At 45.7% G+C, this 25,592-nt stretch overlaps 1 protein-coding gene across 1 annotated transcript; it reads right to left on the reverse strand.

Moving 5' to 3' along the window:
• Positions 1-1,052: 1,052 nt before the first annotated feature.
• EMC1 (ER membrane protein complex subunit 1) lies at positions 1,053-25,580 on the reverse strand. Its single transcript, XM_075906479.1, has 23 exons — positions 25,421-25,580; positions 22,813-22,937; positions 22,225-22,290; positions 21,627-21,720; positions 20,953-21,081; positions 20,409-20,535; positions 19,311-19,460; positions 18,737-18,904; positions 18,075-18,146; positions 16,979-17,032; positions 16,035-16,157; positions 14,908-15,004; positions 13,921-14,037; positions 12,325-12,524; positions 11,967-12,116; positions 11,205-11,366; positions 9,747-9,866; positions 6,925-7,062; positions 5,006-5,179; positions 4,613-4,823; positions 3,479-3,563; positions 2,791-2,920; positions 1,053-2,563 (listed from the first exon to the last, which is right to left on the reverse strand). The coding sequence occupies exons 1-23, from the start codon at positions 25,507-25,509 to the stop codon at positions 2,384-2,386; spliced, it is 2,961 nt and encodes a 986-aa protein (XP_075762594.1). The 5' UTR covers positions 25,510-25,580; the 3' UTR covers positions 1,053-2,383.
• Positions 25,581-25,592: the final 12 nt, after the last annotated feature.

Consider the following 25,592-nt stretch of genomic DNA (forward strand, 5'->3'; position numbering starts at 1 on the left):
TGTCTGTCCTAACCATTGCACCACACTGTCTTAGATCACGCCTGCTAGGTCAAACCTCCCAGGCAGCTTCACTGCTGCTCAGAGTAACTCAACCCAATTAGCTGTAACACCTTCCCTGTTCACTTTCATTCTGATTTGTCATTTGGTGCACAATCTGGTGAAAGGGTGTGGCACAGCTTTGGGGCAGGCAACCTACTCCCACCCTAATAAAAAAAAATCCTTGATGTTCCTCAAAAAAAAACTATTGTTTGGTGTTCCTTGGTCTTAAAAAGTTTAAGAAACACTGGTCTTCATTATTGCTTTTCTTAATAGTGCCTAGTACAATGGGGCTTTTATCCTGGGGTGGCATTATGGTAATACAGGCAGTGATCTGAACCATTACATGAACACCTTTTTGTTTGTATTCAGATAGTTCAGCACCTCTGTCCTCACCCACTCTCGTTTTCTTTTATCTCCCAGAATGTAAACTCCTTTATGGCAGGCACTATGGCTCTCTTGAGATTCTGTTCAGCGCTAAGGGGATTTATTTTTATATTGTTTTCATGGAGCAATAGTATTCCTACTGGTTCATGCAGGCACTACTGAATCTGGACTGTTAGCATTTTACTAATGGTGTGAGAGTAGAACCTATGTGCCTCAGACTAGTCACAAAATCTGATTCAGTTCACCCTTTAAAATTGGTAAGGCTAATTTTCTTGTGGGTCTATCCTAATTTTTTAAGTCTTAAATGAGTGTCTCATATGAAAGGTAAAAAGTCTGAAACAGGTTCAATTTGTTTAAAAAAACCCACTCATTTGTACTTTTTAGTTTTCATTTTTGTTCTTTATCCAGTGCTCAAAAGAGAGGTACGTGCTTCTACCTATGTCCAGTCTTTCTGGTCAGCACCAACATTTTTTGCAGGGGGGTAGAGACCATCCCTTCACCTCTTGCTTTAAGTTCAGTAAGTTACAAGTATCTTTGGTTTTTTGAGTGGAGAAAAGGAGTAATGCTTAACTTACAAATACAGACACCAAGTAAAATGTTCTAACAAAAGATACAAACATGCTTATAGATAATGATCAGATTGCTTTTATTTAGATGACCCGTTCTTCACTATACAGAAAGGACATATCCCTCATACTTTCTCTCCACGTTCTTCCACATAAGATAACTGTGAAACTCACTCTCAGTTAAAAAACAAGATCTAGTCTGTTACAGCATCTGGCTATCTGATCACATCTCAGCCAAACATAAATCAATAAGGCTGGTTCCAAAGCAACAGAACCCTTGGCTTCATGTGCCAAGGAGATACAAAACCAGTGTTAGTGCTTAATGTCCCAATGAGTTAAAATTATACTAAAAATTCAAATTTAAAATTAGATGCTGAACATTAATATGTACCAACAATGAACATCCATGATACATGGAGGGAAAACAAAACTCCTAAATCACAATCAATATTTTTAAACCTAGTTTCAAGTTATTGCTTAACTGTTTGACAAAATAGCATAAAATGTGGGATGTTTTTAGATGCAATTTCACAGCAATTGGTATCTCTCAGGTTTGCTACACCTTCAAAATATTTACTTTACCAGAGAAAAACATTCCCATAAACATCAAATCAATGAGGTCTGTGTTGTGCAACAAAACATTCAAAAGATTAAAGCACAAAGGAACATATGGTGCAGTCACAATAAATAAAGAATATGGAGACCTTAATGAGACCTTAAGAGACCATCTTCTTTCCCTGAACTTTTCCGTCTTGCTGTAATTTACTAAAAAGATTTGATCAGTCAGTGCTGAAATCATATGCCTCATCCTGGCTAACTTACCAACATGCCTTCATCTCATGCCCCTTATACAGTAGCTTGCAGTTACAAAATGTAGCTTTTCAATCAGAACTGCTGTGAATCTAGGGTTCTCCAAGATTTTAGTAATGGTTGGGTAGTAATAAAAGAGGTAAACCATCAACTGGTTTCAAAGTACACCCCAGAAGGTGGGAGGGAAATACATCTGTAGATGGGGAAGGTGCTTCATGGAAAATGAAGGGATCATCTTAGCGCTTTCAAGAAAACTGAGGGTGTTTTTTTTCAAACCGATTCAAGTGAAGTCCTGGACAAATGTACGCTTCTTGGTAGTCTCATTAATTCCTTGCCATTGGGTGGAATTTCTCTCAGTTGAGGCTTCTTTTTCCCCCCCCATCGGCAGCTCTCCTTCAACGTTTCCAGTAGAGACAGGATATAAATACTTGCGTACATCACAACAGTACAATTTGTAACATCCAATTAAACTCAGTTGTGGTGTGCACTCCAGCAGACATCAGCTATTTAGAATCCCAGTCGGCCTGTACTCCTGCCTCTTGCTCTGTTATATTGTGCCTTCAGTGTTCCCTTCAACCAGGCACTTACCGCCACGCACGGTTCAGCAGCTTCACCTGAGCAAGTCTCTTCGTAATCATAGTGGCAAAAACCAATCCAAAGAGGACACTACTTATCAGCACATAGTCATAGTCATCCTTCAGAACATCAAACTGTTTGGAGGGATAGACTCTGGTTTGGAAGATGTCCAGCCCATATGCAACAACCTGAAAAAGTGAGATTTCCAGTTGTTACAGCAGCTTCAAGCAGAAATCCAGATACATTAATAATAGACCCATTCTTAGTTTCTAATCAAGCAAAGCACACTTCAGGAAATCTTAACCAATGAGTTATCACAAGGGTTAAGGTTACATACCTTCCCTAAAAAGAGATGTGATGGCATACGGTTGTACTCCACATTATGCTTTACAAAGAAATCCTAACCTAGACTCACCAGACATGTGGACTCTAAGCCAGAGGGAGCAGTGTAAATCCCTCTCATTCGGGATATGGTTTGATTGTAATTAATGAACCTCTCAGCATGGATCTGGACATCTGGGGAATATGGAATCAAATTTTCTTCCCTGAAAGACATTTGAGAGATATCAAAACCCAACCAAACACAGCATAGTGGGTAAATACCTAGTAGGCTGTTACGTGGAATTCAAGTCTGGTGATACAACATTAGAATCTTTATGCAGATAATTTAGTCATTCAGCTTGGGAAAGGCTGTTAGGCAGAGGGAGACAAACTGGTAGCCCAGGACGTGCTGTAATTAGGCTAGTGTCTCTCAGACTGCCTTCTTCTAAAATCTGTAAGATCAGCTAACTAGATTCAAGGCCACACGAACACATCAGTTAAAGTATTACTCTAATAAGGAGAGGTAATTATATAGAATACCGAGTCACTAGTATGATGCTAACAGGTTACAGAATAATTTATTCACACTTGGACTGGCAGCAAAGCAATCCAATTGCCAAAGATGACAATAGCCTCTCTAAATTTAATGTTAGAATTACTCTGAATCTGGCCAGACAGAATGGATAAATTAATCTACTCCACACTAAAGCATTAAACACCCAAACTTTCCCCTTTCGGCAGGTGCCTGGGAATGGGGATTACTGCCAGGGCATTTTGCTTACCTGCTTTGTTCTGTCGGGATCTCTGGGCGTCGAGGATCCAGCAGAGCCTTTGGAAGGGAGAGAATTGCCCCAGAAGGAAGCCCAACTGCACATTAAAAAAGTACATCTTAGAAATGACCATTCTGTCCGCTGTCTCTGATGGCTAATCCAATAGCCCTCCTGATGCATGCCAGAGAGAGCTTGCTGAATCCACTACTGCCCAGTGATGAAGGAAGGTGTGTGGAAGCAAGCAGAGAGCTAGTCTGTAGAAGTGAATACTTTTTGTTGCTCTAAAGCAGTGTTTCTTAAACTTTTTAAGACTGAGGAATACCAAACCATTTTTTATGGGAAACACCAAGGATTGTTTTGTTGAGGGGGAAAAAAAAAAGATCAGGGGGAAGTTATTGAGGAAAAAAAGTTGCCTGGCCCTTTAAAGATGACCATTTTGAATTCTGTTGTTCTCCAAGGCACACCTCCCACGGCCTCCACAGTTTAAGAAACACTGCTCTAAAGGCAGCTCATGAGTGAAAGGCCAAGGCATAGCCCATGCAGAGAGCAGCAACATTTAAGAGTAGCATGCACCAGGATTGATGTCGGGGGAGAAGGGCTGCAGCTGCACTATTCCTTCAAATCACAGACTAGTTTTAAAAATAACCCTTTCTTTAAAGCAGCCCCTGGGACTGTCATAGCCAAAAACTGCCCTAGATCAGAGGTGGGGAACCTCAGCCAGCCTGCTTCAATCCAGTCCTCAAGGCTCATACTGCCCCCCCCCCCCACTTCCCCCTCCACACACACACAACCCACAGCATTGGGGAGCCAGCACTGGTGCTCCAGCCTCCCTGCTGCTCCACCATGGGGCTGGAGCACCCAAAATCTACTAGGCTGGGCCGCAGGCTCTGTTATACAAGGGGAATATGGGGAGAATCTTTCTCCTCAGTCAGAGGCCACATCAGTGGGGGTGTGAGGTTTTTTTTGTCTTGGTTTGGGTTTTTTGCTTCTCGGTTGTGTGTGGCCCCTGACTGATTTTTCTCTGGGGCAGCAGCCCCCAACCCAAGAAAGGCTCCCCACCCCTTCCCTAGATCACTGTAGGGACCTTTTCTTGAGTACAGAATTTGACGCACCTATCTCTCCATCCTGCCCCAACCCAATTCTTACTAAGCAAGTGACGGCTGGTGATGCCTCGTTCAGTGATGGTGGCCTCCATGGCGCTGATTGCAGATGGGAAGATATAGGATTGCTGAAGGACCTGGGGCAACAGTGGGCGGTCAAGGGAACTGAAGGCTGTGGCATTATACTGCTCCGTTCCTTCATACAACTCCAGCACAGTGAACTCATTCCGGCGCGCCTTAGTATTCCAATACTGGTACTGAGACAAGAGGGGAAGACATCATTCAGGAGGCCTGAATGCAATGCTCCAGAGCAAGTCAATTCACATAGAGGGTAGCTGGACAGTCGCTAGTGTGGAACTGGGGAGCATTCCCTGGGCAGCTGTAGCAGTTGCCTCCAGCTCTCAAATCTAAAAGATGACAAGCAATGCCTTTTCCTTACCAACACCCAGTTCTCTGAATGGACAATGTGGACAGGTCCCTTTGATTTCTTCTGCACAGAAGAGTGGATGATCCGGCCTGTGACTCCATCAATCAGATAGATTCCAATGAAGGTGCGTTCATGGTGTGTATCTGTGCTCTCCGTTACCACTGCCAGCAGGTTAGGGTTCAAGGACTAAAACAAGGAAAAATGTCAGGAAGCCCCTAGTTTATAACCTCTGTGCCAGCAGCCACCTGTGCAGATTATCCCAGACCCACGTAGTCAAAGTTCCTTCTGTCCTCCCTTCAGCAGTCTGGTAAAAGGGCTGGACAAGTCTGAATGCACCCCAAGATGGACATTAGGATTTGTGATTCTTCCCCACCCCTCCCCCACTTCCCTTCTTTCTCGACCTTAGGGTGACAATTCCCTCCACACTTTATGAAAATTAGCTTTTGAATATAAATATGCACAACTTGAAGATGCTTGAGTCAAAATACCTCACATAACCTGTCAATTTTAATGTTACAGTCTGCTGGATCTATATATCCTATTTTGGTGCATGTGTCATTCTAATATGTGAAGTTAGAAATATGACCCGTGAGTCTGTTTATAGTTTTAAATGTACTAATGAGGCTAATGACTAAGTGATCAATTTAACAACTTGTAAATAGCTTTATTTATCCTGTAAGCCCAGAAGGTGGTTGGTCTGGAGAGGCATGTTACCATAACACCTGGTGCTGGAGACCCAAGTCAGAGCAAGAGTTTGTCTCTGACTTAAAAATTATACAGGCAGTCCCCGGGTTACATGGATCCGACTTACATCGGATCCCTACTTACAAACGGGGTGAGGCAACCCTGCACTAGCTGCTTCCCCCCAGCAGACCAGGGAGACGCGGAGCGGCTTTTCTCAGCAGACACCTCAGCTTGAGAATAAAGGACTGATGGAAGTGAGGTGTGGGAGAATAAAACTGAGCTCTGGAGAAATGTTTGGCTAGAGTTTCCCATACAATATGTACCAGTTCCGACTTACATACAAATTCAACTTAAGAACAAACCTACAGTCCCTATCCTGTACGTAACCCGGAGACTGCCTGTACATGAAATAAGAACAGCTCTTAGGGTAAGAATCTGCATGCAGTAACTTTCTTAGTGAACTAGAACAAGCTATTCGTTCTCTTTTCATTTTAATTTAGTAACTTACTTTGATCGGTTTGTTTTCCCCTTAAAACCACTTAAATCCTGTTTGTACTTAATATTACCATCAGTCCCAGAGTAAATAATTGTTACCTGGGGAGGAACAACTACTGTTCATATCTCTCTGTCCTTGATAAAGGGAGCTTACCTCATAAGTTTCCCCTATGTAAAACTTTTACATGGAGAAAGACAGATTTGTTTGGGGGGTTTGTTTCCTGGGTGCTGAACCCTAGAACTGCATCTACCCAGAGCTGAAGCAGCTCAGTTTCTGCTCAGTCTCTGCAGGGGGGCGGTAACCCCAACTCTGTGCTTCATCTGGGGGAGACCAGAGGATCTGGCCCAATAGGATAGTGTGGTGGGGAGCCCCAGAGAGCAAGAAGGCAGGAGTCAGTGGCATGATCAGAACACTGGGGAACAATTCCAAGGGGATTTTTGATGGGGTGCGGTCACAGCATTGGTTTAAAAAAAGGATCAAGATGATAATATATAGCAAGTTAGACTCGCTGCCTTTACTGCTCCTATATGGGCTGCTCCATAAAGAAAATTACTAGACAGCTCAAGAAGATAGCTCCAATGAGGAAAAACATATTTCCAGACAGTTTTAAGTGTTGCTTTTACAACATGCTTAGCATCTACAAGTCCAGGAGGTGGGAACCAGCTCCCTGATGCTTCCATGCCAAGTTCCCTAGAAACCTTAGCATCCAGCCCACAGCCACCAAAGCTCAGATAACAATGGTCTGCAGTACCTTATAGAGGACGCTGCGATCACCCATCACACGTCCCTGGGAGTGCACATGCTCATTTGATCTCTTCCCCTTCACAATCACTATCTTCTGCACTTCAGTTGGGATGGTCATCTCCCAGCTCACCTCCGTTGTCAGATCCTACAGCAGACACAAGATGCACAAAAAGGTTTCCTGACCCTATATCAGTCATAATCTCCATTTACAGGACACGGGGAGATCCCGCCTAGAACCAACTTCCATAAAATTTATTACAGCGAATCACTGTGCTCCATCCAGTCTGGCATTCTGTCTCTGTCTTCAAAGACAGATATTTCAATGTGATCATGTAATTAAAAACCATCCCAAAGGGGCTACATTAAAGGAAGCCTTGAGTCTGGCTTTCTCAACTTTTTAGCACCTTAATGTTCTTAATGTAACCTTAATGTTCTTCCAATGTCTTTATATATATATGTCATAAAAAACATCCAGCCTCATGGATATTTTCCAGACACGTTTAATCCTTTCTGGAATCCTACTAACTGCTTAGCTTCAGTATCATGTGGCACTGAGTTCGGTAAGTTAATTGTTGTCCCAAGTATTATTTCTCTATTAGTAAAATGCAGCAAATTTATAAACTTCATTTAAACTTCCACATTCTTGAATTAGCCAGGATAAATAGGAAGGTTCCCAATTTACCTTCTATATACCATTATTCTTTTACATACAGGCTTACCCAGCTCTGGTTATGTGTGTCACCCATCTCCAGGCGCTCTGTTTCACTATATCCTTTTTAGACTGTGTGACCAGATGTGAACACAGCACTCCAGGCAAAGGCAGATCAGTGATTTATTTATTTGCATAACATGGTCTATCCCATTATTTATCCAGCCTCACATTTTTGCACCCCATTGTGCCTTGAACTATTCACAATGGCAGCCAAATTCTTTTTCCTACTGGCTACAGTTAATGTAGACTCCACTATCGTAGACAAGTAATTCAGCCTACTCCTTCCACTGTACTTTATTTTGCCTTTGTCAACACTGAATTTCATCTGCCATCATGCTGCTTATTTATTTACTTTTATCTGGTACCTCTGGAGTTGTTCAGTCTTCTCTAATCTTAACTAACGGATTAACATCTCCTCCATGTTGAATCCTCACTCCCTTTTCTAGATCATTAATTAAGATATCAAACACCACTGGTCCAGTACAGATCTGTGGGAGATCACAATTCTCCCACATACGACATACAGATGGGATTGAATCCATGTCATTTGCAGCTAGCAGAGAGTGCAATTCAGAGGACCACCAGAGCAGGGACCAACACTTTTTACTAGCTCACATGCTGCCTCTGCCCATTGTCTATGGAAGCAAAACTATTTCTCCAAATAGGCAACAGCCTCTTGGGGCACTGAATGAGAAAGATTATTTGAACTACTATGCTCTCCTCTGTCCTGAAGTGTATCTTCATAGGGGCGTAAAATCCTGTTTAATTAGTTAACCAGTTAAGCATTGTTTAACTAGTTAAAGAAGCAGTTTCCAACCACTGGGCCACAGCGGCTCTGGGGGCCGGGGTACACTACTCTCGCCGCGAGTGTTGGAGGAGGCATGTTCTGCCCCACCCCGTAGCCAACCGGTGCCAGGCAGGGGCAGGGTCTCCACCCAGCCACAGAAGAGCACTTCCCTACACGGCCTACGCAGCAGGAGGGCTCTGTGAGGCCCTCCCTCTGCATAGGGAAACGCTCTTCCACAGCCGGGAGGAGACCCCACCCCTGCCTAGCACTGGTTGGCTGAGCAGCAGGTCAGGATACTCCTCTCCCAACACCTGTGGCAGGAGGAAAGGCGCTGGGCAGTGTTCTCCAGCCCTAGCCCCCAAAGCCGCCACAATGCAGGTAGCAGCGCAGGGCTAGGTGAGGGACGAGGCAGGCACTGGGGGCTCCAGGGACGGGGCTAGTGCTGGGGGGCTCTGGAGGCTGAACTAGTAGTGGGGGAGGGGGGGCTATGGGGACAGGGCTGGCACTGGGGGGCTCTGGAAACAGGAGACTGGTACTGGGGGGGTCTGGTGGGGTGGGTCTAAGGGGCAGGAGGCTGACTGAGGTGTTTGGGATGGGGGGGCTAGCACTGGTGGACTCAGAGTGGCAGGCTGGCAATGGGGGGTTGGGTACAGGGGGTCCGTAGCTGGCATTGGAGGTAAAGGAGGGGGTGGGCACTCTATGGTTAGGGCTGGCACCGGGGGCTGGGCTTTTGGTGGACCGGTAATGTTTTATTTGCATATCCATCATTTGAGTAACATGCAAATAAGATGTGGCTAGTCCACCAAAAATTTGTGAATGGATTTGCCAGTCCCTAGTATCAAAAATGTTGGAAACTACTAAGTTAAAGGGAAGGGGGGGGGGGGTCAATGCAGCCCATCTGGGCTGGAGAGGCCCCCAGCCCACTGCTGGGTTGGAGCGGCTCACCAACAGAGGTCATCCAGAGCAACAACTGTCCATGGTGGACCCCCATGGGGCTGGAGCAGCCACCAGTTAACCGGCAAGCCTCACCCACTAAGGGTGAGTCCTACCAACTAACCAATCACATCCCTATAAAGGGAAATAGGAGAGAACTGCTCTCTCCTGTGAAGTCTCACCAAACTGCAGGATGAAGACAAGTTTGGGTTCTTCAGTACGGACTATTTACACCTGTGGGTTTACAAAGATTTCAGAAAGCTTTGAGAACTGGCAGCAGTCAATACCCAGCAACCTTTCCTATACATCAAACCAAAATCTCACCCACTGACAGCAAACATCTGCCATACATACACTCTAGGGGAGGAACAGGTCTCACACAGAGCATCTTCTGTACCTTTAGCAGGCGAAAGCCAGAGAGTTTGCCCTGTTCAGCATCCACTAAATAAAAGAAGATGGAGTGAGCCATTTCCTCTAGCTGGCGGAGGATGTTTTTAGTTGCTGGGAAAGCTGTAACCTGGGATGATAAAGAAGAGTTTAAACAAAGACATTAGTTAACAACAGGTTTCAGACTCACATATAAAAGTAAGTTAGTCCGGTTATGCTTTCTGGGCCCAATTTACCACAGATGTAAATTCCACTAATGGCTTGAAAAAGGATGAATTTGATTAAACAAAGCCAGAGGCACCCTAAGTAGTAGGGAAGTCAGCACTATCCTAACCTGTTCCATAAGTGGCTTACAGTTTTGCTTGACAAGAATATAGGCCATTTACCATCCACAAAAAAAGATCTATAGGGCATCTGCAACAGGAATCTGCATTGGGGAGGCGACAGTGGCCTGTGTTTGAAACACAGCTTCCTGAACCGTAAGCCGGTGACTTGCAGAGGTAAAATAGAGCATCAAGAGCCCAAAACGAGGGCTAGAATCAACTTAGTGTAGATTGAAAATTTAGTTTGTTTTAAAAATTATGGGGGGTTTCAAATCCTAACATGACTAAATAAGTTCTTGTGACTCTTTCATCTGTGGTGAGAATAGTCAGTTTTGGGATGGAGCACTCCCCTGGGCTACATCTACACTGCAGGCTTCTTGCACAAGAACTATTTTGTGCAAGAGTTCTTCTGCAAAAGGTCTTCCACAAGAGAGTGTCCACACTGCCATGTGCTTTTGCACAAGAGCGTCCATGACAGTGTGGATGCGCTCTTGCGCAAGAAAGCTCTGATGGCCATTTTACTCATTGGGGTTTCTTGTGTAAGAAATTCATGTTGCCTGTCTACACTGCCTTCTTCTGGAAGAGCTCTTGCACAAAAGGGCTTATTTCTCATGGGAAGAGGAATAACTCTTCTAGAAGAAGCCCTGTTTTCCGATGCTGTACTGTAAATTTACTTGCACAAGAACGCACGTGCAGTGTAGACACACTGCAAGTTTTTGCACAAGAACGGTTGTTCTTGAGCAAAAAGCCTGCAGTGTAGACATAGCCCTGTAGTATTAGGTGACCAAATAAAACAAATGGCATTATGCTATTTAGTGCACAAGAACTAGGGGAGTCAAACTGTCTAGAGCCAAAAGTGAAAACAACTTCTTAAGTGTCATGGTACAACTGAATGAATGCAAGAGAGAAACAAAGCACAAGAACAACAAAGATTTTAGAGTGTCTATGTTAATCTACTGAGATTATTAGTGACACAGATAAGGAAAAAGCTTTAAATAGGTGTTTTATCTTGATGATGTCCCTTTAGATCAAACAGCCACATCCCCTTTGTGGATTATTGCTTGACAACATTCTTATTTCTTGCCCTAATAGGTGAGATCTGGATGCTACAGATGAAGAGTGGTTTGCCCTGGGACCAGCATTACCTTGTATTCATCATCAATCAGAAGGAGCACTTTGGCATAATCTTGATCCATGATGGGTAGAAGCAAAGACTGAAGGATTGGACGCTTCAGAACAGGGGGAGCCACCTGACTCCACCTCCCAAAGATGGGGTTAAAGACATAGAGAGCGCTCATTTTGGTCTCCTGAAACAGGCAACAGGATGAGAAACGAGTCAGGGCAAACACAGAGAAGGCAGGTTATTCTGCTAGCGTCTGAAGTTACCTGCTGGCTTGGTTTGTATTTGGACTTTATTGTCTGCACCTCCTTTCTCCCCTCGCTGTGCTCCTCACCCTACAGATGAACACACTGTGTGCTCAAATGGCCTTGGTGTCTGCTGATCCATAATGTTCGCATGAGACGTATACACTTCTCACACTAGATCTTACCACTGTTCAGGGTGTCACCCAAATAAGCCACGGTGTTTTTATTTTCTGTGGAGTATAAACTGTCATGTAACTAGCAGAGGAAAAGCCCTTCCTATCTAACTAACTTACCCAGGCCCTGACTTTCTACTTCTACTTTTTTGTTGTCTCAAAGAATTTAAAAAGCAAATCTGAAATTTTTAACACTATGGATTAGGATGTGCCCCTGTTTCTGTCCTCCTGTCATCTGCCACGTCCACTCCTCTCAGCTTCACCCAGCTATCACCATGGTTATCATCATATACAAAAAGATACTTTCTGAACGAGGGGGATTTCACTACCGGTCCAGCAGAACCCTTTGGAGGTGTGTGAGGGACTCACCTTGTCCTTAACAAGCAGCGTACACTGTGGGGGGTGGGGGAAGTGGGCCGTTGTTCTCTGGACCATCAGTTTAAAGGAGGAGCCCGGTCTCACGTTCTGAAGGTACTGCTTCCACAGAATGGTCCCAGAGCTGCTTTCAATACCAAAGAGCTGAAGCACACAGACAAAAAGAAAATGCAACACGTGTAACAGCCTTTCACATCTAGATCTTGCATTCTGCTTTGGGTTCCATCCACCACAAGACATTCCACTGGTCTGACACCTTTCCCACCACAGTCTTAGCCCTGAATCCCCCCCTCACCATAGGCAGGATGCTAAGTTTGACCCAGGATTGGCTTCCAGGCCCTGCCACCCTCACCTTTCCTGAAGCAGTGACCATCACCATCATTTTCTGCAGGTTGAACTCATCTCTCGCCAAGTTGTCAATGTTGATCTCATTCTTAATCTGGCTCCGTGGCTTCCTGGCATCATAGAACATCTTCCAGAGATGTGCAGTCCAGGCCTGCAGCAAGATGAGCTGAGAAGATAGGCGCTTCAGAAACATCCCCAGCAAGCCATCTGCAAACAAGTCAGTGACAAATGTTAGTGCAACAAGCAGGGAAAACACACACAGCACAGCAAATCCGACCCCTGCCTCAGTCTATGAAAGTCATGTGCTGCCATACATATTTATATTAGTTAAGAAAATTCTGCTTCACATTCCATGATACCTAGATCATATTTTTACTCATTACCATCACAAAAACTCCTTTGCTTTCTAAGCCCCTAAATACACACTGCCATATCCCACTTCAGCAGGCACTCTGCTTATCTCAAGTCAAGCTTTCCTGCAAGCTACAACACTATGTGTGCAGCCTACTCAAGTACTAACCAGTGTACTTTGCCTTTGCCTCCTGCTTTTACTTCACTCCTAACTAAGGAACCATCTTTACTTAGAAGCACCCAAATCTTGGCAACTGAAATATGAATTAGGGATGTAGTTGACTCAGCTAGTCGCTCCCCCCCCCCCACTCACTTGCTGCCTCTATCAGAAAGTGGCAGCAAGTGTGGGAACAGGAGCCGGTGCTTGGGGGGAGCAGGCTTAAAAGCTGGTTCCCTGCCCCCAGCACTATATCAGGGGAGTGAAGGGGAGCAGCAGGGAATTGGAAGTGCTTCTACCTTTGAAATGTAGCAAGAGCCAGCAGGGCTCTTGCTACATTTCAAAGGCAGAGGTGCCCTTACCAACTAATCAAATAGTCGATGCAAATTGCATCAACTATTCAATTAGTTGATTAATCTAAATATAACATCCTTAGTCTGAGTTGGCTCTTTGTTTGGAGCTGTGTCCTATGCTTAATCTACCTCTTCTCTGAGAAATAAACCAAACAGGGAAGACAAAGATCCACCAGAAAAGAGGCTGTCAGAAAAGAGAGGAAAGGAACTGCAAGTGATTCTTTGGATTACCTTGAATGGCTGGATCCGGATAGCAAGAAAGACAATAAAAGCAATTATAATTCAGTCTACAGGATAACTAATAGAAGTGTTTTGGTAAGAGCAGGCAAGTTGGCTATAATTTCCCTATTAGTCTGTATCTGTTATATCCAGAGGGATATGGAGAATTCATGACTAAAACATATGTATATGATCTAGTTTTAGAAGGATACAAAACCTGGAAGTCTAGTTTATTTTGATCATGTCTGCACAAGAAATCTGGGATGAGAACTCATAGTTTTGGAGTCAGGGATATATAGACACAGACAGAGCTCGCCAAATCTGTGTATCTACTCGCCCACTGCAAGTAGATTTCAGCCGGTCATCCCATTCACTGGTGGCGCACGCATGCACAGTGCGGGTCTGGCGCATGCGTGGTGCAGGGCTGGCAAGTGGATTTCGTCGTGGTTTGTCGAGCCCTGTATATATTTATTAGATCACTGCAAAAGTTCAATCCTATTCACAGGAGGGTCATGGCTATTACCTGCTTTCTTTCCAAATTCCCCTTCCAATTCAGCCTGGGCACCCGTCAGAGGTAGATCCACCATCTCCAAGCTTACCACTTCAGCCAGCGACTCTTCCCTGCTCCACACAACTCTTCCTAGGGAGATACAAAGAAAAGGCAACTTAGGTTGATTGAAAGAGCAGACAAATGCATTTCCTAAATCTTTGCTGTGTTTGCTCCTGATAGCAACTGACAGACAGGAACATCTTACAAATCCAGTCCACTGAAACAGATTGCAGCTATACCACTAACACCTGGGACTGAAGGATCTTCTGTCTAATCTTCATAAAAATAAATGTCTGCTTAATAAAAATGCAAAATGCCACATTTCTGAAGCAATTTGGATATTGATATTTACTGTCTACTACAATAGCAAACATACTGGTATTTAATCACTACCAAGCTCCCTCACTTTATTAAACTAGGGACACTGTCGAAGGTACACACTCATGACTTGAGCATTGTAGGGCTTGCAAAAAGGTTGGAATCACCCAAAACAAAAAAAGCTTTGACAAGTTATGAAGTTCAGTCTCTAACATGCTCGAGTCTTTGAGGCTTTGCGGGAAACAGAAATAGATTCTCAACCCCACTCTAACAGTTAACACCATATTTTGTCTGAGGAATTTCCTTTCTTCTCAAAAAAGCATCACCGAATAGCAGTTACCTTTCCCTGTTATGCAGTAAGTTCTGTGAGGGCAGAACCCTGAAATTCTACAGACCCACTAACGGCAACAGACTGTTGTTCAACAAAGCACATTACAGGATCAGATTCTCAGCTCTGGTAGTGAAAGAAAATTTCAACTGTGAGGAAAAGGGATATCCCTGGTGTTTGCAATCCTCCCAATGGGATTTAGCTCAAGAAAAAAATCCACTTGGTTAGACATAACAACTAAATGTGCACTACTGCAACAACCAAGAAAGGATACATTATCATATGGGGGAACCAGCCAATCTGCTTCCAATTACCTGGTTGCTGGAGAAACATGAGCATGTGGTCTTCTGTTTGTACCAGTGCTCGGTACCCCACAGAGTCATCTTTCTTCAGAAAGACCTGGATGTAGAGCTGGAAAAGGGAGACAAAGAAAGAGATGATCATGACTATAATCTCCTGCACCACACAAGGAAGATGTAATTCAAAGGCAAGAAGAGGAAAGATTTAAGATCACCATTACATTAAGGTTCTAAAACAGTAGCTTTCAACCCCCGGGCCAAATGTGGCCCAATCAGCACACAGCTGTGGCCCATGTGACACCCTCAGGGCCATATATATACTGTGAGTGTGCATCCCACATAACGGAGAGCTGCATATGTGGCCCTCAATGGTAAACTGGTTGAGAACTACCATTCTAAAGCAACAACGGGATGCAGTGCTACCTTCAGGGGAACATATCTCACAGGTCTAAAGGCAGACTAAAGTCTGGTTTCATACAGCAACTCTCATGCTTCAGGTAGTGTAAAGAACTGAGCTAGACCTGAGCCGTTATAAGGCCATAGAGGCAAATGCAGCAGCAATTTTGTTCTTGGTAATATTGTTCTACCTGGTGTCAAGCTCTCCCCTGCAGTATGAGCTCCCCCATCTGCCCAATCCACCCTTGCCCTGCCCTTATAATCCAGCTCTATAAACCCAGGGATACGCAATGTCACCATATCTGGATAAAAAACATCATGGATACAAGTGACTGTCTTGCAGTCACTTCTCACTACCACCAAACCCTGCAGATCACCCCAAGAGCTCGCACCAGCCCTGCCAATCTGGAAAGATTATCATAAAAGGCAGCCCTTTTCATTTGTGCAGCTCATGTTTTACAAAGGTAGGTACATTTCATTAACCCCCTTTTACAGCTGGGGAAATAGACACAGAAAAATGAAGTGACTTGGCCAAGGTCAGACAACAATGTGACAGAGGCAGAAGCCAGATCACTCTGACACCCAGACTAATATCCAACGGCTCATGCTACCTCAAATCAGGGGCTTGTCTATTTGGCTGCAGCAAAAAGTTTGATACGCCTCATGCGAAGTCAAGCCTGATGTAAAGAAAAACTCCACGCACCCATCTCTGAGGATTTAATGACAGGAGAGAGGGTCCTATTTACCTGCTCCGGCCTGGCTCCACTCTGCTCCAAGCTGAAGGTAATCGTGGTATCCAGCAGTCTTTGCCCAGTTTCAACCAAATACAGATTAATATTGTAGGTGTTGTTGGGGCAGACAAATAATTCCTAGAACATTATAAAAGACAATCTGACTTAAACACAAGATCCCAAAGTGCTGTAAAACTATTTACAAGGATCAAGTCGCCCACCTCTAAAATGCTGGCATTTCTAGAGCACAACACAGCAGCTGCTTAATAGTACACAAACAGCACACTAGTTTGGGACAGAAAAATTCTAGCTGACATTTGCATCTGCACTTGCTTCCATTTGTTTTCCCGAGAAATAACTGCTGTAATTCTGAGCCCATCTGGGCAGAACACAGCAGGGGTCTATGATGCCTTTCTTCTGAAGCTCTCAAAGCACTTTACAAACAATTATTTGAGTGTCAGCACCCCTGCAGGATAGACAGTGTGACATGCATTAAACTGCAGGGTAAACTGAGGCACAGAGCAACTACACATCTTTTACAAGATCACACAGCAAGCCAATTGTAGATCTGGGAATAAAAATCAGAGTCCTGATTCCTAATGACCTGCTTCAAATACCAGGCAGCACTCTATCCTAACTACACACAAGAACAATGTTTCTTAAATAAACTTTTAATGTTCAAAAAGCTTTTTAAGCTGGGGAACGGGTGTTCACAAAGCAAAGGATCTTTCAATAAATTCAGTGAGAGAGTAGCATGTGCATTCAGCTCTCTACAGTTTCAGGAAATGAATAGATCTGAGATGCTTTTGGATAAATTTTCATGGAGATGGTGCAAAGTATAATTCTCCAGAGTAATACTGTCCTTGCTCCCCATTCAGCCTTCCAAACCCTAGAGAAGGGTTTTTCCTATTAATTGCAAAAACTGTCTACAATTCCTGGCAACAAGCTCCTTTCCATACCTGCCCATGGGAATGTCCAAAAGAGCTGTCAGCCTTATCAGGGATTCTAGATTTCTGCAACAAACATGAGAACAGAAAGAGAGCTGGTGAGCATGACAAAGGCATGGAAGACATAGAAGTATTAAGCGTCTAACAGGAGCAAGTTGTGCCTCCCTGCTTTGCAGCAGCAAACTTGGATAAATGTAAGTGGCAATGAAACTCAAGTAGCTAGAGATACCTCAGTTACAGTAGAGCCTCAGAGTTACGAACACCTTGGGAGTGGAGTTTACTCGTAACTAAGAACAAAACAGTGTAGTTCTTTTTCAAAAGTTTATAGCTGAACATTTAATACAGCTTTGAAAAGCTCTACTATGCGAAAGAATATGCTGCATTTAATTTAAATGAAACAAGCACAGAAACAGTTTCCTCACTTTGTCAATTTTTTTCAGCTTTCCCTTTCTTTTTTTCAATAGTTTATGTTTAATACGGTAGTGTGCTCAACTTGATTTTTTTTGTCTCTGCTGCTGCATGACTGTGTACTTAAGGTTCCAAATGAAGTGGGTGGTTGACTGGCCAGTTCATTAACTCGTAGTATTCATAACTCTGAGGGTCTTCTATTATATGGAAATAGCAAGTCAAATGTGTCCCAAAAACATAGGCTGCATGTGGCTGCTTTCCATTTATATCCTACTGCCTGTACCACTGAATTTCCCAGTGGTGGCTTGGGCAGTAGGATCCAATTTAAATGGCTCATGGTTGAGCCTTTTAAATAGCTGCAGCAACCCTGGGAAGCTGCCAGGCTGAGAGCCACAAGCCCTTTGCTGTGTTTTTACTTCAAAGCCTCCAGCCCCAGACAATTCTGGGGGGAGGCTACTCTCAACCCCACCTCTTTTACCCCAGGCCCTGCCTCTTCGGGGGGAGGGAGGGAGCCAGCCCATAACCACATACCAAAATTCATTAAATGGCCCCCTGCAAAAATTATTGCCCACCCCAGGTTTAAGTCAAGGTAGTACATTCAGTCTACAAGTTGGAGAGCACTGCTCTTTCATGCCCCTCAAAACCTTTATAACAGTAAAAACAAACAAGCTTTAGAATTCCCCTTGTGTAACTGACTAACCATTTCATGTCTGCAGGTCAGGACAGCTGCTACAGTCTTCTCCCCAGTTGTTGCAAAGTTCACCAAAGCTGCCTGAAAAGAGAGAGCAGTGGGGGAGAAAACAAGAACACATTTGGACAGAGGACTTAATTCTCATTTGGTTTAGAGCAGCAGCCTCTTCTCTAACAGGTCAGTTCATTTGCGGCATACTGAGCAAATCTGACAGACTGAAGGATTCTGAAGTTTAGTTATCAGGAAGTGAAGCAACCTCTGGTACAACTGAAGAGAAGGTTCATGTACTTCTGGCCCTCTAGACTTACTACCACCAGTATTAACTACACTAGAACCAGTCATTTAGGTGCTTTCTAGCACCAAACCACTTCTTGGCTCAGCACAGACCCTGCATGAATAAATTTTCACCTTGAGGAGAACTATCAGAAACTAGAGTTTCCTGAACTGATGTTAAGAGAGTTGACCTGCTACTGTATGTAGGTTCAATCAATGCTATAGAAAGTCTGATAGAAACTTGAGCATCAGCAGCTTATTCATAATGCTCAGTGCATGCTTTATGAAGGTTCTGGCTTTACCAGTGGATGGAGCCAGAAGTACAATCAAGCCACTGAATTTCTACCGTAGTTCATCTCTTCCATTCAAGGATCTGCAGCTGTGTTCATTTTATTTACCTGCTGGAGGTCCCGGACAAGGCTTAGCAGCCCGTTTCTGTACTGCAGCAGTGCAAAGTGACTTGGAGACAGCTGCAGGAAGAACTGAGCCCGTGAAGCACTGACAGGATTGGACTGAGTGGGCAATATCCTGGGCTGGAAACTGTCAGCAAATTCTAGGTCAAGGGACTGAGAAGAGGAACAATCAATCATGGCAAGAAGGTATTACACCATTAGATCACAACACATCAACTTTCCCACTAGTAATACAGCCTTTATGAAGAACTAGTCCATAGCTGATTGAACAGGAAGCCATAGTGAGGTGATCTGGGATGACTTAGGTTGCCACCAAACCATGCAGGATAGAAAAGTTCCCACGATAAGACACAAAAACAAGACTTAAAGAGCTGAAATCACTGCTGTGGAAGTAATATGATCTCCCCTTCCCTCCCCCAGATTATTCCAATGTGGATTATGCTTCCTCCACCCACCCTCAGTATTTAACTGACACTAGTGACCCCAAAACCCGCTCCCCTCCTGACTCACAACGAGTCTCGTGTCCACTTACATGCAAAGCTATTTCAGGCTCGCTCACCTGCAGTGGGATCTGCTTCATCTCCTGCTCAGTCTCCAGGGATAAAGCATAGAGTGACCGTGTGTCAAAGTCCACACACACCAGCACTGCCTCCCCCACCACACAACAGGCACCATATAGGCTCTTCAGCCATGGGGCTGCTACTCTTATCTGAAGGGCATTAAAGAGAGAGACACAGCAGTTGGAAAACTACACCAAGATATTTCAGAAAGAAATGTCTCCATTTGCAAAGGGCTATTTACCAGGTAGTCCGTGAGATCAAAGGCTTAACATTACAGTTCACTTCTAATCTAGTCACAATAATAAAAGGTGTAGAATAGTGATAGAAATGTAGCCGTGTTAGTCTGGGGTAGCTGAAGCAAAATGCAGGACAATGTAGCACTTTAAAGACTAACAAGATGGTTTATTAGATGATGAGCTTTCGTGGGCCAGACCCACTTCCTCAGATCAAAATCAGATTTTGATCTGAGGAAGTGGGTCTGGCCCACGAAAGCTCATCATCTAATAAACCATCTTGTTAGTCTTTAAAGTGCTACATTGTCCTGCATTTTAATAAAAGGTGTGTGAGACAAGCAGAAGAATCCCATTTGCCAATGAACAGAGGCTCTTCCCTGTGGAATCCTCATAAAGCAAGAATTTTGTAACCATGGGTGATTTCAACCTTACTAAGTTCGAAGTAGGAATAAGAGATCCTCCGGAATAAGGCTTTATTCCGGAGGATCGGGCCAGTCTAGACGCTCTTTTCCGGCTTTTCTACAAGCCGGAAAAAAGCGGCGGACATCTTTATTTAAATCCCCCGGGGGATATTTAAATCCCCCGCGGATTTCCCTATTACGAAGTTTAAAATTAGCATGCCCCTTTCGGAAAAGGGGCCAGTGTAGACGAAGCCCCTGTGTCCAGGAGATACAGCTGTGAAGTAAGTCTCTGCCCAAGTCCATGAGACACCCCATTGAGACAGGATGATATTTTCATTTATGTGCCAGCAATGCAATTAAACTTATCTAGATATCATATTGAATTTACCCAGATTGGAACTTTGGAAAAATTAGATCCAACCTGGTGAGGAGCTGACATCATGAATCAATGTGCTATTTCTACCTGGTTTGTAATTTCACCATCTTCTACGCTAAAGGCGACAATGTTCAAATGGCTTCGAGGAACAATTCCAAGTGCAAGTACCACGCCGGTTCCATATGAATACACCAGCTGATACTGGGTATTCTCACTGCAAGAGAAGAAGCAGCAATTAATCACTTTCTCGAATAGCTACCCTGAGCTACCTGTAAAGCCCCCTGCTCTAGGAACCTATACAGTGTTACCCTGGGTTTTGCAAGAAAAGACCGGGTCAACTAAGTGCATCAGCCAACAGGAGAATTTTTCCCATCAACACAAACGTTTTAGGGACTTCTTCCCTTCGGCTATTGCCTACTGAAGTTCAACACACCGACCCCAGAGATAGCATGGATGAAGACGACCTATTAGGCCCCAAGGAGTCCATATTCTCAAACAGATGTGCAGGGAATGGTTGCAACTCCCCCTCCCCCCCTGTAACCTTAAACACACAATATTTTCAGAAGCTAAAGGGAATAAGGGGGTCCTACAGTTTGAGCGTCAGCGATCTACACGTGTTTTGGAATTGTACCTTTCTGGTAAATGCTCTACCCATTTCTGGTGGCCATTGGAAAGGTAATGAAGAGAAAGGGCATTCTTCTTTAGGACAGCCAAATATCTCACTGTGTCCTGGAACCCCACCAAGGTAGCCATCTGGAAACTAAACACAGGTGAGAGACAGAGGGTGAGAAGATAATACTTAGAGACTTACCCAGTTTGCAGAGCCATAGCAACATTACGATTATTTTAAAAAACCAGCCCTACTATTCTCCATCCTAGTAGCTGGCACAACACCTATACGTTTCCTCAAAAATAACCACACTTATCTAGATATAGTTGATATTATGTGACCAAACCACCATCGTGGACAGCACTGACTGGAGCTCTAACCACTGATACCTGCAGCGAGAGGGTAAAGATGGGACTGAGGACCAAAAGTCCCATCAAGCCAAAATGGCATCTCATGGCCCAAAATGGTGCACACTCTTCACTCCAAGTACTAAAGCAATAAGAATTTTGAAAGGTTACCATGGGATTAGTCCTGCTTTTGATAAATGATTGCAAAATTCAGCACCTCTGCATTATTCCCAGGAGTGTTATTTTATGACCCTCACCGTTAATTGACATTGTCCCAAAAACATAACTACACACAGGAAATACAAATTCCAAAGGGTAGAGAGAAACAGTTTGCTCAAGATTTCCCACCTGCCAGCGTCCAGTGATGTCTCCCAATTCAGCCCTCCAATATTTGTCTCCCAGGAACGCAAAATATGCCCCCCATTGGACAGAGTGATGGCATCTGGCAGGGAGGAGAGAACAACAAAACAAATATTTTTATATTGGCTCCTTTATTCAGCTCACTGCTGATCCTCCAGGTTACTCGCTCTTCCACTGGTATGAACAGGACATTATTGATCTCAATGGCTGAACAGAACACAGCTGTTCTGCTTCACAGTTGGGAAGGTAATTTTGCTTAACGTGCACAGAGAATTTCAGGTTTTATAGCTCACTTATACTCTTAGCACTAAAAGTCCAGGCTTCCTAATGTTATGCAAATATTATGCATAGCTGTGGTCCTGACATCACTAAGTGATAAATTAAACAGAGGAGATAAGCAGGAAATAATGTTCATGCATCTAGAAGAGGACAGGCCAAGAAGTAAAGCACAAAATCTTTTAAGACTGCACTTGCATCCACTATAGGCTTACCATGACTATTAGCTCTAGCAAATTTAGCTCTTTGTCCAAACTTGGCTGGAGTTCTGTAATGGGAATGAACAAAGGAAAGCTTATGCCTTGCTTACCCTGTCCATGGATCAGCATGGCATCTACTGCTCCTTCAGGAGTCCCCTTATCCACATGACGCCACACTGAAAGGAACAAGGAGTCAATTGGGAATGAGATTCTTTCCCCGGAGTATTTCATGCTGAAGAAAGGTCCATCCTCTATCTAACCACAGAGCAAATACAGAATAGGTCATGCCAAAGCAAGCTTCCTCACAACTTCCCCTCCAAAGTGCCAAAGGATAAGATGAGAGAGGAATTCAGTCTTCATGCCCCATTCAGTTCACTATGCTGGTGAAGAACAGCTCTAGCTGTAAGCTACAGAAAACTAGTCATGTCAGCACCTAACTGGCTTACACTTAAAAGTAGGAAATGAAGCCACTAACCTGAAAAAAACGTAAGTGTATTTTTATAAATTCTTTGTAACCAGGTAAAAAGTCATGTCTAATTAACCAACCCTCAACTCTTAAAATGGACTATGCACCCAAAGTTAACTTTTGTATAAGCAGGAGTAACTTTTACTGTATGATAGAGTTTAATTTTAGTTCCACATCCATTAGTTCCAACACAAATGGCAGATCCCGCCTCATAAAACAACAGTTCACTCACGGATTTCTCCATTCCTGGAATTCAAAGCAGCCATCACATTCTTCTCTGTAGCCACAATAAGCTTCTTGGAGCTCTGTGAAGATTCCAAGGAAGCAAATTTGATTTTTCCCACATATTGCTGTCTCCTAAGGAATAGGAAATTCAGAGATTGTGTGAAAAAATAATACTGTCCACGTAACCTACTGAAAAAAGGAAAAGAGATTATTAAAATTAACACAGGAGTTCAGAATACAAGCTATATGGTGGCACTCAATGCAACAGAGGTCAACCATAACACTGCTAAAATTCTTCTAAGGGGAGGAAAAAAAGTCACTGCAAATTAAAAGAGAAATTAAGTCTGACCAAGTGAGAAAGGAATCCTGTGATATTTTGGCACTCAATGTCAAATCTGCCTCTAGGAAGTTCCCATCAAGAAAACAAAGAGGCTAATCCTATACAGGCAGTCCCCGAGTTACGCGGATCCGACTTACGTCGGAGACCAGCAGACCAGGGAGACGGGGAGCAAAGCTGCTGAGCACGCGGGCAGCAGGACAGCCGCGGCGTGTCTGGCCTGTCCCGCTGCCCCCCGTGCTCCGTGGCTTTGCTCCGGACGCCTGTGGTACAGCAGCTGGGGCGCTGCTGGTTGGTCCAGTAGCGCCGCTCTGGGCGCTACTGGACCAACCCGGCAGCACCCCAGCTGCTCTGCCCTAGGCGTCCTGATTCAGCCACTGCTGGTCAGTTTCAGCAGCGGCTGAATCAGGACGCCTGGGACAGAGCAGCTTGGGTGCTGCTGGGTTTGTCCAGTAGCACCGAGGAGCGGCGCTACTGGAGCAACCCAGCAGCACCCAAGCTGCTCTGCCCCGGGCGTCCCCAAGTCAGCCGCTGCTGAAACTGACCAGCGCTGACTACAGGAAGCCCGAGGCAGAGTTGCTCTGCCCCGGGCTTCCTGGAATCAGCCGCTGATCAGTTTCAGCAGCAGCTGACTTGGGGACGCCTGCGGTTCTTAAGTTGAATCTGTATGTAAGAACTGGCGTCCAGATTCAGCCTGTTGAAACTGATCAGCGGCTGATTCCAGGAAGCCCGGGGTAGAGCAACTCTGCCTCGGGCTTCCTGTAGTCAGCCGCTGGTCAGTTTCAGCAGCGGCTGAATCTGGATGCCAGTTCCGACTTACATACAGATTCAACTTAAGAACAAACCTACAGTCCCTATCTTGTACGTAACCCGGGGACTGCCTGTATATTAATTAATAATAAATGAAAAAAATGAACGGTTGCATTGCAGTATAACCAGTCTCATTCTTGCATTTTCATTAAATACTTTCAAAGCATACGGCAATTGGTACATTCCTACGTCTCTAGGTTGAAAGCCGCTGTTGTTCCAAGGTCGTTTTCCCCCTCCCCAGTGAGACGGAAAGCAGACTCCCTCAGCGAAAGGCAGGCAGGGAGCGGTTTTGCAGGGCACAGGGCTGTCAATCCGAGGCAGCAGTAGGGCAAATAGCTGGTCCATAAAGCACTTTTCCGGACCAGCCCCCAACAGATGTTTCAATAGCTGGGGCTCCCCCCCCCCACGGCCGGCCCCCTACAGATGTTTCCATAGCTGGGGCTCCCCCCCCCCACGGCCGGCCCCCTACAGATGTTTCAATGGCTGGGGCTCCCCCCCCCCACGGCCAACCCCCTACAGATGTTTCGATGGCTGGGGCTCCCCCCCCCCACGGCCGGCCCCCTACAGATGTTTCAATGGCTGGGGCTCCACCACCCCCCCACGGCCGGCCCCCTACAGATGTTTCAATGGCTGGGGCTCCCCCCCCCACGACCGGCCCCCTACAGATATTTCAATGGCTGGGGCTCCCCCCCCCCCACGGCCGGCCCCTTACAGATGTTTCAATGGCTGGGGCTCCCCCCCCACGGCCAGCCCCCTACAGATGTTTCAATGGCTGGGGCTCCCCCCCCCCACGGCCAGCCCCCTACAGATGTTTCAATGGCTGGGGCTCCCCCCCCCACGGCCAGCCCCCTACAGATGTTTCAATGGCTGGGGCTCCCCCCCCCCACGGCCAGCCCCCTACAGATGTTTCAATGGCTGGGGCTCCCCCCCCCACGGCCAGCCCCCTACAGATGTTTCAATAGCTGGGGCTCCCCCCCCCACGGCCGGCCCCCTACAGATGTTTCAATGGCTGGGGCTCCCCCCCCCACGGCCAGCCCCCTACAGATGTTTCGATGGCTGGGGCTCCCCCCCCAACGGCCGGCCCCCTACAGATGTTTCAATGGCTGGGGGTCCCCCCCCCACGGCCGGCCGGGCAATGCGCGTGCAGCAAATCTGCACCCCAGAGGGCATCTCCCCCCCGCAGACACCAGCGCCCGTGACAGCCTCGCGGGGCCAGGCTCGGGCTCCTCCTTCGCTTCGGGGGGGGGGGGGCAGGAGAGGCCCGGGCACAGCCTCGGAACAGCGGGGGGAGGGAGGAGCGGGGCAGCCCACCCAGAGCTGGGGGGGGGGGTGCACACGTCAGTATCCAGGGCTTGGAGCGATGTCAGCCCCCCCCCCCCGGCTGATGGGGGTGGACGGAGCCAGTGAACAGGGTCCGGCGCTGCTGATGGGGGGGGGGGAAATACCCGGATGTGGCCCCAGCACCCACCAGTCGAACTTGCCCACTTGATCCTCATAGACGGCGGCCGCCAGCGGGGCCAGCAGCAGCAGCAGCCAGGGCCAGGCAGCGGCCGTCATGGTCCGAGCCGGAAGCCCTATCCCGACAGGCAGCGCGCCCGCTCCGCCGAGCCGCAGCGGGGCGGGGCCTCGTCTACTGCGGG

Source organism: Pelodiscus sinensis, chromosome 23 (genome assembly GCF_049634645.1).
Source record: "Pelodiscus sinensis isolate JC-2024 chromosome 23, ASM4963464v1, whole genome shotgun sequence".
NCBI lineage: Eukaryota > Metazoa > Chordata > Testudines > Trionychidae > Pelodiscus > Pelodiscus sinensis.